Source organism: Apodemus sylvaticus, chromosome 3 (genome assembly GCF_947179515.1).
Source record: "Apodemus sylvaticus chromosome 3, mApoSyl1.1, whole genome shotgun sequence".
Classification (NCBI taxonomy): Eukaryota; Metazoa; Chordata; class Mammalia; order Rodentia; family Muridae; genus Apodemus; species Apodemus sylvaticus.
This window is the reverse complement of record NC_067474.1, coordinates 157453751-157467760: the sequence shown is the minus strand read 5'-3', so window position 1 is coordinate 157467760 and position 14010 is coordinate 157453751. Positions and strand designations below refer to the sequence as shown.

Sequence of the window (14010 nt, the reverse complement as noted above, 5' to 3'; positions counted from 1 at the left end):
ATGGCTAAGATCAAAATCTTGGGCAACAGCAGAGGCTGGGAAGGATGTGGTGAAAGTAGAACACACCTCCATTGCTGCTGGGATTGCAAGTTGGTATAACCACTTTGGAAAACAATGTGTCAGTTCATCAAAAAATTAAAAAATAATTTTATCTGAAGACCCATCTATACAACTCCTGTGCATAAACTCAAAAGATGCTCTACCATGTCACAAGGATACATGCTCTACCAAGTTCATAAAAGCCTTATTTGTAAGAAACAGATGTGTGTGACTTTCATATTCCACTATATGGTGATTCATAACTACTGATTGTTTTGTGTTTGGTTGATTTTTGAGACAAACCCTCACTATGTAGACCTTATACCTTTGAATTCCTGGCAGATCTCTTTATTTGCTTTCTCAAAATCTGGGATTCTTGATCAGATATGCTCATGTGTCACAAATAAAGCTTTGCAGAGTACATATTGAATCTTGTTTCTTTGCTGTTTAAAATATGATTTAGGCTGTGTGATTGTGGCGCACGCCATTAATCCCAGTACTTGTGATGCCGAGGCAGGTCGATTTCTGAGTTTGAGCCCAGCCTGGGTTACAGAGAGAGTAGTCCAGGCACATGCCTTTAATCCTAGCACTAGGGAGGCAGAGGCAGGTGGGCTTCTGGTTTTGAGGCCAGCCTGGGCTACAGAGAGAGTAGTCCAGGACAGCAAGGGATACACAGAGAAACCCTGTCTTGAAAGAACCACAAAAAAAAAAAAAAAAAGGAATGCAGGTGTCGGGCAGTGGTGGTGCATGCCTTTAATCCCAGGGCTATACAGAGAAACCCTGTCTCAAAAACAAACAAACAAACAAACAAAAAACCAACCAAACAAAAAAACATCAAAAAGGAATGCAGGCACAATGAATGGGGCAGAGACTGAGGTAATGTTCAATCCAAAAAAAGAAAAAAAAGAAAAGAAAAGAAAAGAAGAGAAGAGAAGAGAAGAGAAGAGAAGAGAAGAGAAGAGAAAAGAAAAGAAAAGAAGAAAAAAAGAACTATGATTTAGTTTAGAGTATAGGCTAATCATAAATGTGTGGGAACTTATTAACCTCATCTTTGCAAATGGAAATGTTAATATGCTGAGTTTATTTTAAAAGCCTTAGTATTTGGTGGCATTACCTGTCATTATGAAAAAATATTGACCTTGAAATCATAACAGCAGATGACTTTGACCCATTGTCATGCCTCAATTATTATGAACCACAACCTTTCTGGCATTGTTTTCACACTTGTATATCTGCCTTGGGCGTCATATATGAAAAAAAATTGCAAAGTATCCAAGAGATTCAAAGTGAGGAAGTGAATGATCACTGTATTACCATTTTGGTACTCAGACTAGGGGGAGCTGTGTGTTCATCTAAGTTGGCTGAAGCAAAGCAAAAGAGCACAAAAATATGGAAGAAGCATCACCCTTCCTAAAATTAGTTTACTTATTCACTTTACATCCCAATATCAACTTTCTTCTCCTACCAGACCCTTTCATGCATTCTCTCCCCATTCTTCCCCAAGCATCTTACTTTGCTTTTCCTTTCTTTCTTTTTACTGGTGTCATGTAGTGCAGGCTAGCCTTGAACTCATCATCTTCTATCCATCAATTTATAAATGATTCCTGGAAGCCTGCTGACCTTTTGTGTTTTCAATATGAAGTGGGACACAGGGGAAGCAGTAGAGAGCGGAGGGATTGCAAGATAAGGGACTGGAAGGAGCAGTGTTTGGGATATAAATAAATGAATAAGTTAATAATCAAACAAAAAAAATACCCAACAAACTAAAAGAAACCAAACAAACAAACAAATAAAAATCAAGGAGATTAAACTACCAAGCAGATCCACACTTGAATTTCAGGATGAGTCCCGGAGGCACTCGTAGACAGAAGGATCTGGACTTCAAGGACAGCTTTAATAACCTGTCACAAAAGTTTTCAAGTGAAGCTTCAAGAGCTAGCTCAAGCCTTTAATCCCAAGTGCTCTGGATGAAAGACCTTGCCACAAGGTCTCAGTCCCTTACCTTGTCTGTATGGAGATCAACTTAATGTGAACACACCCTATATACACCCCAGGCAGTCACTCCATGCAAGCTGCATAGGCCTATTCATATTTTTTTCCACCATTGGAGCACAAGATGTCATATAAATTGCCCTGGCTGGCCTTGAGATCACATTGAATCCCATGAAGGACTTAACTTTGTTTCTTCCTTCTCAACCTCATGAACAGGTCCCCAAACCTTAGCACAACTGACTCCATGGTGGAAGTACAATTCAGGCCACAAAATCAGCCTGTACACAGCACATCACCCAAGCATACAAGAAGTCCTGGTTTTCACCAGTATCTCAGTTCATTCTTTCCTGCAACAAGATCTTAACAACATAAACACACTCTATTTACATACATATCTACATGGGCTGGAGGATTACTGAGGCCCAACTGTACTTTCTACTCATCACAGCAATGATTCCATTAAAATCCAATATGGTACAGAAATAAAAAGAGGAAAGGAAAGAAATGAATGAGAAAATAAAAGAAGGAAGGAAAGAAGGAAGGAAGGAAGGAAGGAAGGAAGGAAGGAAGGAAGGAAAAAAGAGAAAAAGAAAAAAATCCTTAATGTTTTCTCAGTGACTTGAAGAATGCCTAATGAGTTCCAGAGAAGCCTAAGTTATAGAGGTTTAATGTAGATGAAAAAAAGAAAATCTGAGACCTCAAAATTTGAGGGAAGGTAACATAAATAGGCTTTGGATTTTGCCAGAATTTCAGATTAACATTTTACCAATGGAGATATCAGGTATTAGCAAGAATATATGAAGCTGGTTGTGCTCACTCTATAGGGTGCATATCATGACACTCTATGAACCTCTGATTCAAAAAGTATACCAGAATACCAAGAGAGCTCTGGAAATAAATGTATAGCTAGAATTCACTCCAAAGTATAAACAGCTTCACCTCTCTCCCTCATTAGAAATTGACTGGTAATGACTTATTTGAAGTGCCTCTCACACTAGATCATGATGAATGGTAGATTCATATTCATACTCAATGCCCCAGTATAAGCGAACCAGGATAGGGAAGTGGGAGTGGGGTAGCTGGTGAGCAGGGGGGATGCAAGGATGGGATAGAGTGTTTTTGGAGGGAAAACCAGAAAGGGTATAACACTTGAAATGTAAATAAAGAAAATATCTAATAAAAAACCTGGGTGTTTGTGCATTGACTCACTCTAAAAAGTCTTTTGGTTCTGTTTGTTTGGGGTGTTTTGCTTTGCTTCGCTTTGTTGTAGTCAAGACAGTTTCTCTGTGTGACCCTGACTCTCCTGGAATTTACTCTGTAGACAAGGGTGCCTTGGAACTCAGACATCCACCTGCATCTGCTTAAGGAGTGCTGGGATTAAAGGCTCAACCAAAGGAATTCAATAAATCAGTTCTTGACATAAGTCTGCCCTAAATTTCTCCCTGATTATGGATCTGATTCAACCACCTATACCATCAAAATGTGAAAATGGGCAAGTGGGTGGATTCTCAATTATCTAATCAAAGGCCGATTTGGGTGGGAGGGTGTGACTACAAAGGAAGGGTTCAATGGAAAGGTATATAAGGAGTCAAAGCATCCAGTTGAAAAGTGTACAAGAAGTCTTGGACTTCAGAGAATACCCCAGAGTGTTGGTGCCTGGAGTCAGAGCCTTTCCCTGCCTGGGTTCAGAGAACTTTCACCAGTTTCCAGATCAGGTAAGTCCCTTAGCTCCATCAGGACAACTCATCTCATGTAAGCCCATATATATGGTTATTTATTTGTCCTTTTCTAGATGAGATATTTCTGTATAACCTTGACAGGCCTGGAACTCACAGAGATTCTCCAATCTAAGAAACCTGAGGTTTGGCTGACCATAATATTAATTGTATCAGTATGGTTTCTGTGGGGGTTTTTTTGCACTCTCATTAAGATTGTCAGTGTGACCTTGAATTCAAGACAATCCATGCTGGAATGAGAGCTGAGAGTTACCCAAGTGCCTTGACTGCTGATCTTGATGTCACTTTAAATCCACCATTCTTGGGTGTGCCTTTATTCCCAGCAACAGGGAGGTAGAGGCAAATTGTTCTTTGAGTTTGAAGCCAATCTGACTTTATAGTGAGTTTCAAAACATCCAGTGATAATATGTGTCTGAAAAAAGCAAAACAAGCAAGCAAACAAACAAAAGCAGTGTTTGTAAGTGCTGAGTGACAATAGAACATTTTCTGATCTAATCATTAGGGCTAGAAAAAATTAGCATAGTTCATTTATCATCAAAATACAGACAGAGAAAAAACGGGTGGTGGTGGTGCATGCCTTTAATCCAAGCACTTGGGAGGCAGAGGCAGGCAGATTTCTGAGTTCAAGGCCAGCCTCCTGTACAGAGTGAGATCAAGGAGAGCCAGGGCTACACCGAGAAACCCTGTCTCGAAAAAAAAAACAAAAAAAAAAACAAAAAAACAAACAAACAAACAAACAACAACAACAAAAAACAAAAAAACAAAAAAAACAAAACAAAAAAACAAAAAAAACAAACAAACAAACAAAAAAGACAGGTCTCCATGTTCCTGGTGATGCCTTCCCACTCGGACGAATTTACACAAGATTGGTTAGAATTAGATTCTTTGGGAAAGAGGATACTTTGGATAGGCTTCACAAGCTAACAGGAGAATTATAACTTTAAAACCAAGAAAGACCCACAGACCAAACAGTTCTAGATAGGACATACTGTGGTAGCACTTGGTGAACAGGGATAGAAGATAACTTTAATCCCAGAATATAGGAGGAAAAAGCAGGAAGATTTGTGTGAATTAAAGGCCAGGGGTAAGTAGAAAGGGAGTGACATGGAAGCCAAGAATGTGGTGCTTTCTTAAAACCCATGTTTCAAGAAACAAATCAAAAGAAAAAAATTATGTATCCTTATTACATGATGGGGAATACTATGGGTGTATGCCCAGGAGCGGTATAGCAGGGTCCTCCAGAAGTGGTGTGCCCAGTTTTCTGAGGAACCGCCAGACTGATTTCCAGGGTGGTTTTACCAATTTGCAGCCCCACCAGCAGTGGAGGAGTGTTCTTCTTTCTCCACATCCTCTCCAACACCTCCTGTCTCCTGAGATTTTAATCTTAGCCATTCTGACTAGTGTAAGGTGAAATCTCAGGGTTGTTTTGATTTGCATTTCCCTAATGACTAATGATGTTGATCATTTTTAAGATGCTTCTCAGCCATCTGAAGTTCTTCAGGTGAAAATTCTTTGTTTAGCTCTGTACCCCATTTTTAATAGGGTTATTTGGTTTTCTGAGGCCTAACTTCTTGAGTTCTTTGTATATAATGGATATTAGCCCTCTGTCAGATGTAGGGTTCGTGAAAATATTTTCCCAATTTGTTGGTTGCCAATTTGTCCTTTTGATGGTGTCCTTTGCCTTATAGAAACTTTGTAATTTTCTGAGGTCCCATTTGTCAATTCTTGATCTTAGAGCATAAGCTATTGGTGTTCTGTTCAGGAACTTTCCCCCCTGTACCGATGTCCTCAAGGGTCTTTCCCAGTTTCTTTTCTATTAGTTTCAATGTGTCTGGTTTTACGTGGAGGTCCTTGATCCACTTGGACTTGAGATTAGTACAAGGAGATAAGGATGGATCAATTCGCATTCTTCTGCATACTGACGTCCAGTTGAACAAGCACCATTTGTTGAAAAGGCTATGTTTTTTCCACTGGAGGTTTTCAGCTCCTTTGTCGAAGATCAAGTGGCCATAGGTGTGGGGGTTAATTTCTGGATCTTCAATCCTATTCCATTGAACTGCCTGCCTGTCACTGTATCAATACCATGCAGTTTTTAACACTATTGCTCTGTAGTATTGCTTGAGGTCTGGGATACTGATTCCCCCAGAATTTCTTTTGTTGTTGAGAATAGTTTTATCTATCCTGGATTTTTTGTTATTCCAGATGAATTTGAGAATTGCTCTTTCTAACTCTATGAAGAACTGAGTTGGGATTTTGATGGACATTGCATTGAATCTGTATATTGCTTTTGGCAACATGGCCATCTTGACTATGTCCCTCAATGGAGGAATGGATACAAAAAAAATGTGGTATATATACACAATGGAGTACTATTCAGCCATTAGAAACAATGAATTCATGAAATTCTTAGACAAATGGATGGAGCTGGAGAATATCATGCTAAGTGAGGTAACCCAGTCTCAAAAGATCAATCATGGTATGCACTCACTAATAAGTGGATATTAGCTTAGAAACTTTGAATACCCAAAACATAATCCACACATCAAATGATGTACAAGAAGAACTGAGGAGTGGCCCCTGGTTCTGGAAAGCTCAGTGCAGCAGTATTGGGCAATGCCAGAACAGGGAAGTGGGAAGGGATGGATGGGGGAACAGGGGGAGGGAAGAGAGTTTATGGGACTTTCAGGGAGTGGGGAGCCATGAAAGGGGAAATCATTTGAAATGTAAATAAAAAATATATCGAATAAAAAGGTTATGGGGTAGAGTGATGGATCCGTGGTTAAGAGCACTGACTGCTCTTCCAGAGGTCCTAAGGTCAATTCCCAGAAACCACATGGTGGCTCATAACCATCTATAATGACATCTGATGCCCTCTTCTGGTGTGTCTAAAGACAGCTACAGTATGCAGTATATAAATACAATATTCTTAAGATAAATAATTATTTTAGAGAAAAACTTCACCAATTACTAAATGAAACTGAAAAATTATTATAAGACAAAGAACTGTGATAGTCAGAGAAAGTGGCAGCTAAAGAATGGAAAATTGTGTTACCAATTCCCCATCTGATAGAGAACTAACATCCAAAATATATAAAGAACTCAAAAAAACTAGACATCTAAAATATAAATAGTCCAACTAAAAACAGTATTTTAGTTATTAATGCCTAATAACTAAACTAGAATTTACTAAATAACTAGTATTTAGTTTTAGTAATTAAAAGGTATTTCTTCTCTTTAACTTTTTCTTGGGTCTCTGTGTGTTTTACATTAAGCACCTCAGGCCCTGTCAACTCATTCTTCCATCATATTTGCTCTCTGCCTTTGGAACCTCCATCCCAAAAGAAAAGGAAATACAAAAACCAACCAAAAATAAAAATACAGCATAGAGAACAGCTTGTGGCAGTTGTAGTGTGTCACAGTATGCCCCACAGCTCCACTCTGTCCACACTTCTTCACTTGCAAAGGTTCTTTATAATGAGTCATGGGTCTGGTTCCAGGCTTCCGCTACACCATCAATATTGGATCCTCACCAGGAGCCCTCCTAATTATCTTGGAGATCCTGAAGTTAGATCAGCATGACCTTTTATGTGCTCCTGATTCTTTTGCCTCTACCTGTAAGTATACAACACTGTGCATCTCAAAACCAAAATTAAATGTGCTCTTTTGTTTATTTATTTGTATATTACCCCCAAAGAAATTCTTAAGAGATAAATCTGAAGAATAAGTAGGCATCTTCTGAATTATTTCTTACTATTTCAATATGCCTAGGTAAAACAAAATGAACCTTATTTTTCCAAGGCAGGGGTTTTTTTATAACTCTTGATGTCTAGAAATAGCTATGTAGACCAGGCTGCAATCAATACCACAGAGATCTGCCTGCCTCTGGCTCTGTGACACTAGGGTTAAATGCATGTTCCTCTACCATCCCACTTAATCATAATTAGTCATTAATTACCAGCATTTTATCCCAGGTATGGTCTAGCTTCATTGATTAATTACCTCTAACTTCCTTATGTAGATCAGGGTGGCCACTAACAGAGCAATCTAGCTGCCTCTGCCTCCTATGTGCTGGAACAATAAATGAGAGTCAACATGCCTGGTTGCTTCTATATTTTTGGTTTAAAAATAAAACAAAACAAACTTCCCAGAGTACCATATAATCAACTTTATACACAAGGCAAGCCATGAACTTACAATGGTCTTTCTTTAGCCTTCTTTGTACAACACTGAGGCTGGATCAATAACAGATATTTATTATGCTCATCTGAGGAAGAAAAGAATTTCTCTGAGCCATTTTGGCTACTTGCAATTCTGAAAGACTCTCTGACTGAGATCTGGGTCCTATATCACATTGTCAATGACTGAAGATGTAGATCAGCTTGGTAGGACTCTGAGACCCACAGGTGTTCAGACAATGACACCCCTATGGACACCTGGGCTTGGCAGATACTTTGTGGCTTTTTGTTGATGTCACCCAGATGTATCTCGCTCTGATAAGGAACCTCTATGTAACCAGACTGCAGTGAATTTCTTCTGTTCAGCCCTGTGCCTCCCAGAGGCAGGTGTACACCACCAGGCCTGCACTCTCCTGTAATAACTAAGGACCTTTGAATTGACATATCTGATTTTCAACAATGACTTCTGTCCTAGGCACAAGGCTAGATTCCTGAATCCAGGCCCAGCTCATAACCTACCTCCATATGCATCCAGAAGATTGAGAGGTGGAGACTGGAAGATGAGGATGTTCATAGCCATTCCTCTCCATATTCTATATGAAACCAGACTGGACTACAGGTCATCCTGTTTAGGAAGATGGAATAACCACTTTGAAAAGGTTCAATGAGGATTAGTTTAATTGGTTCATGTAACTGCAGTGAAAGGTTTAGAAGCCTAGGCCTCAGATGAGTCTGGCAAAAATTAGAACCCTGAGCAACATGTACAGAATCCACTCATGCTCAGGATACCACCAGTATCCATACTCAGTGGTACCAAGAGTACCGCTCATTGGCCATTGCAGGAATTAGTGGAAAAAGAAGGAGCAGGCTCTAGAATCACCTCCCCCTGGAGGTAAGAAAAGGGCTTTCCAACAATGTGTAGCCAGACCCAGGGTTCAAAGAACTTTATAAACTGTGAACTGAGACAACGATGGGGACCACCTGAACCTGCCCCCTTTCAACTCCAGTCAAAAGCCAGAACAATGTTAGATAACTGTTCTTCATCCATTCACTTGTGATTGCTTCTCAGAAATTCCTCATAATATTTTGTGTGCCTTGATGTCATTCATGCTTCTCCTAAGTACTGCTGCTTCACGAAAAGGCCCTTTCTGATCAGCACAGTAAGTCTCCCATGATGGAATGTGGGCAAGGAGAGCAAAAGAGAATCCAGGTGTTATGTCTCAAACCTACCTAATAGTTGAATTATAGGGAAAGATGATGCAGAGTCTATATAATGAATTTAAACCAGCCCAGATTGTATGGTGAGTTCCATCTAAGACAGCCACAGTTACACAAGAAATCCCTGTCTCAAACAGAGAAGAAACTTCCAAAATCTGTAGTTCATTATGGCAAGTAATCTCAGAGCTCAGAGCTCAGAGTTCAAGTAGAAACATCATGGAAGGTCTGAGACCTTGACCAGAATCTCTGATTTTAAACATTCCCACATATAAATGTGATGTAATCTAGCTAAAGATGTAAAGGTCAAAATAATTAAATGGGTGGAGACTTCATGACCCAGTTGGTAGCTTGTTGCTGAGAGGTGGGGCTAAAAAAGATAAGGTGTGAGGAAATGTGGATATAAGATTCGGTATGGCTGCACAATACAGTCTGAGGTTTGGAACCAGGAGGGACTGCCTGTTCCTGCTAGAGTAGGAAAACCTGAAAGAAGTGTGCAGATCAGGTAAGTCATTCAATCCATCAAGATGCCCCATCTCACCCATCAATTCAGTCTCCCATTTCATCTTAGTATTTTTAATATTTGGTTATTTTAATTTTTTTTGGTCCGTTGTTTGGTGTGATTGTTTTGAAGTAGATAATATGATTTAACTCAGGTTAGCTTAGAACTCCATATATAGCTGTCATGAAAGACTGATTCTGCTGCCTCCCTTCCTGAGTTCTGAGACCTCAAGTTGAACTGCCTTGTGTCATTTATAGAGAGCCAAGTATGTAATATTCAAGGACTTGGCCCATTGAGGAAGCACCTTATTTTCTTACCAATATCTGCAGTATAACTTAAATTTTCCTAATTCACAAGGAAGATTATAGATTTAGAGTGAAAATGAAGAAAATTGTGACTCCCATGAAAGCATCAAATTGACAATTCTCAAAATTCAGTCTTCTAAACAATAGATTACACCTCAGTGTGGCTACAGGGTCTAAAACTTAAGAAAGTTAAAGTAACAAAGTCCATATCACACCTTCTACCAAACAGTTCCATTGATTGAATTCATATATAGATTGGTTATGTGACCTTTAAGTTTGCTTCTTAGGGTTATCAGAAATAATGTAGATGGTTTCACACAAAAGTGTGGAATCAGATTAAATGTCCTGATACCAGCTTCCCAGCAAGGGAGCTATAGAATGATTGGGTTGAAATGGGTGCTTTTGAATCTCCAGAAGGCCGTTACGGGAAATGTGGCTCTTAGAAAAATAGTGTCTAATGGGAAATACAGGTTTATGACATTGCCTGAACAGTGACTGAGTTTGATTTAAACAATTAGTGGGGAAGGAGGCAAGCTAAAACGTGTTTTCCCTGAAATAATTCCCTTATCTCCCTATTTCCATAGTATCTCCCCACAGGAAAGCCATAATGAACTTCAAGACCCCTCCCACACTCCAGCAGCTGGCAAGACATAGCCTGCTGAAAGATGAAGCCTTGTCCATCAATGCTCTACAGGACATGAACAACGAGCTCTTCCCACCACTCTTCAAGGATGTATTCAGCAGCAAACAGCATAACATCCTGAGGCATATGGTGGCAGCCTGGCCCTTCTCATGCCTTCCTGTGGGAGCTCTGATGAAGACTCCTGACTTGGAGACCTTGAAAGCTGTGCTAGATGGCCTGGATTTACTGATGAGACAAAAAGTTCGACCCAGGTAAGAGACATCAAGGGAGCATGGGGATGGGAGGGAAGTGTATGGATTGAGGGAAGTATTCACAATGTGGTCCAAGTTGAATTGGAGAGTTCTGATGTCACTATCTCTTAGGAGAGAAACAGAAAAAGGGAAAGTGCTGTGTACAGCATAGCATAGAAGAGATGCAGGCAATGTGCAATGAGTTTGTCCCGGCCTCTTCCCTCAAGAAATAGATTTAAGGGTCTTTGTGTTGTAGGTCCAATCTGTTTACACATTGCCTCTTCTGTCGTCTGAATTTTTTTCCCATTTGATCCACAGGAGGTGGAACCTACAAGTGCTTGATTTACGAGATGCCAACCATAATTTCTGGAATGCGTGGGATGGAATAGAGGATGGTGCCTGCCCTCCAGACTTTAGCGAGACACAATTAATGAGGAATCATCCCATACAATGGGGAACACAGGCTGTGACTGTGTGGATAAACATTAATGTGAACCTCAGGCATACATTTGAATACAATGAATATTTTTACGAGTGGGCAAAGAAGAGAAAAGATATACAGGTAAACTGTCAGAAGGTGAAGTTTTTGCCCAACCCTCACTACCACCCATGGCATCTTCTGGATATAGTTGAGCCAAGTTCTATCCAGGAATTGGAAATATATAAGCATTTCGACCTGGACACCTTTGCAATGATATCCTCTGACCTGGGCCAGATGAGAAACCTTCAAAAACTCCTTCTCAATAATGTCCACATATCTTTGGAACAGTCTGGAAATAAAGAGATGGAAGACTGGTGTATAAGAATGATCATTCCCCATTTCTCCAAACTCCACAAGCTCCAGCATCTCTATTTGAATGATGTCTGCTTTGTGAATGAACATCTGGGCCAAGTACTCAGGTGAGTAAGAATAGAGAGCTTTATCCAGGGGCCAGATCAAAGCCTGTCTATGTTACATGAAAGGTCAGTCTACAACTGTGGCTTCCCAGACAATCTTGGATTTATATGGATTTGACCTATGATACTCTACATCCTGAGTTCTCACTTCAGTAAACTCAGACTGCCAGGTATGTGTCCATTATTTAGAAAAGTTCTTTGCTAGGATCCAGATGTAGCAAAAAACAGATCTATGGAGACTACAAAAGCTTATACCACTTTCTGCCCCATGTCAGTTCTGTCCTGAGAACTGTACGAAGACTTTCCATCTGTTTCTGTCTCCCCATGAGTCTGAGGCTATCTGAGCACAGGTAGGGATTGAGTAATGATTGAGAGTCATTGTGGCTTCAGGGAAGCTCTGTGGACAGGACCAAGTTCATGCCATGGAGGTGGGCCTCATGATATTAAGTTTGTCACACACGAGAATGGTTCTAGGTCTTTCCAAGATAGTCCTACTGGGTTTTGCTTTCTGATATCATCTGTCCACTGATGTAGTATTGTACTTTTAAGTGCAGAGGGCACTGTAGAGCTCCAGGCAAAAGTAGTCATGATGATGTTTTGTATCCTCTGCTTATAGTGACAAGACTTATTTGGTACTCTCTATCACGGAGCATTCTACTCTTGAATTTCATTATGAACACATAAAGACCTTAGACATAAGTAGCATCTTTCCTTGGAATCATTGCCCTCTGTGTACCTCTATTGAAGTTTAAGGAGATGATCTATCTTGTCTCTCTTTAGGTGCTTAGAGAATCCCTTAGAGACCCTTGCAATCACTCGCTGCAAGCTATCAGAATCAGATATGAGTTGTCTGTCCCAGTGTCCAAGAGTCCATCAGCTCAAACACCTGGATCTGAGTGGCATCGACTTTATAAATTTAAGTCATGAATTTCTAGGAAGCCTTCTAAAAAAACTGACAGCTACACTGCAGAAGCTAGAATTGAAGGGCTGTATGATCACGGACTTCCAAATCGATGTCCTCCTGCCTGCTCTGAGCCAATGCACCCAGCTCACTGAGGTTGATTTTCAGATGAACTTCCTATCTAAGGACAGCCTGGAGAAGCTACTGCAGCACACTGCGAACCTGAGACAGCTGACCAAGGAAATGTACTCTGCCCCCTATGAGGTCTATGATGAATTAGGTAATGTCCTCCCACAAAAATTTGCACAATATTGTTCTGAGCTAATGGTCACACTCAATGTTCTACGACAGCCAAAAGAGATCTACTTTGTGAGTAACATTTGTGCAGGTTGTGGAGGACTCTGTGTCTACAACATGGAGGTCACACTATGTTTCTGTTGCCAATGAGAGTGGTCACTTCTGGGCTCTGAGAAAGGAAAGCCAGAACTCAAGTGACTCATTCCAGATAAAGCATGCGTATTTCAGCATTTTTTGGAGGTACTTGGGAATGACGATTGTTTCATTGGGTCATAGTTGAAGGAGAAATACTGATCTGGAGAATGAGGGCTTAAATTCTGTCTAAGGTCAACAGTACAGACCCACCTTGACACACTCAAAGAGATTTGAATACAGTATTCACTGTTGGGTCTGCCCTTCACATATTCTTCTCTTCCCTCTGTCCCTTCACCTTCCCAGAATTTTCAGAATAACATGCCCTGGTTTTCAAGATTATATACACTTCAGCTTCCAGAAATCCTGTTCAAATCATTACAAAGATTCTCTTAGAGAGATGACTCAAAGTTTAAGATTGATTTGTGCTCTTCCTGGGGAGGATTGTTTTATTTTTCATGCCCATAACCACCACATGATCTGTCATTTTGTGGTTTCTGAGAAGGCTTGTATGTGTATGTTTTTTCTGCACATACACATACCATACACATGATGCAAAAGAAATAGAAATTAATATATTTTAAATAATAAAACTAGTAATATTGTGGTGGTACACACCTTGGACTCCAGTACTAGGTTGGTATAGACCACTGGCAGATGTCTGAATTCTTGGCTGGCAGAGGAATTTGCTCGAAGATTACAGCAAACTGCGGTTGCCTCTCAGGATATATACTTCCCCTGTGTTAGGGAATATATGGATTCTTGCTATGTCCTCAAAGAAGAAAGACTTAAAGCACCTTTGAACACAAGGTTTAGTCCTACACTCTTGTTTTTTCTTTTCTTTTTCTTTTTTATTAACTTATTTTTTAAACATATTCACTTTACATCCCACTCACTGCTTCCCTCCTGGTCATCCCTTCCCCCAATCTTTCCCCCATCTCCTTGT

The 14010-nt window shown here is 40.1% G+C and overlaps 2 protein-coding genes across 2 annotated transcripts in view; one reads left to right on the top strand and one right to left on the bottom strand.

The window, feature by feature from the left end:
- LOC127680400 (oogenesin-1-like) overlaps positions 1 to 8522 on the bottom strand; it is a 63271-nt gene extending 54749 nt beyond the window's left edge. The window contains 1 exon segment of the mRNA XM_052175866.1: positions 8462 to 8522. Coding sequence (XP_052031826.1) covers positions 8462 to 8522 — 61 coding nt within the window.
- A 2049-nt stretch (positions 8523 to 10571) lies between these two features.
- Positions 10572 to 13082, top strand: LOC127680399 (PRAME family member 12-like). The gene is made up of 3 exons (XM_052175865.1): positions 10572 to 10858; positions 11156 to 11737; positions 12515 to 13082. The coding sequence occupies exons 1-3, from the start codon at positions 10572 to 10574 to the stop codon at positions 13080 to 13082; spliced, it is 1437 nt and encodes a 478-aa protein (XP_052031825.1).
- The last annotated feature ends 928 nt before the right edge of the window (positions 13083 to 14010 follow it).

Excerpts from the sequence above, each read along its gene's own strand:
- LOC127680399 (XM_052175865.1), top strand. The coding sequence starts at position 10,572 with ATGAACTTCAAGACCCCTCCCACACTCCAGCAGCTGGCAAGACATAGC. Across the intron at positions 10,859-11,155 it reads AGACAAAAAGTTCGACCCAG|GAGGTGGAACCTACAAGTGC; the intron begins GTAAGAGACATC and ends TTTGATCCACAG. Across the intron at positions 11,738-12,514 it reads CATCTGGGCCAAGTACTCAG|GTGCTTAGAGAATCCCTTAG; the intron begins GTGAGTAAGAAT and ends GTCTCTCTTTAG.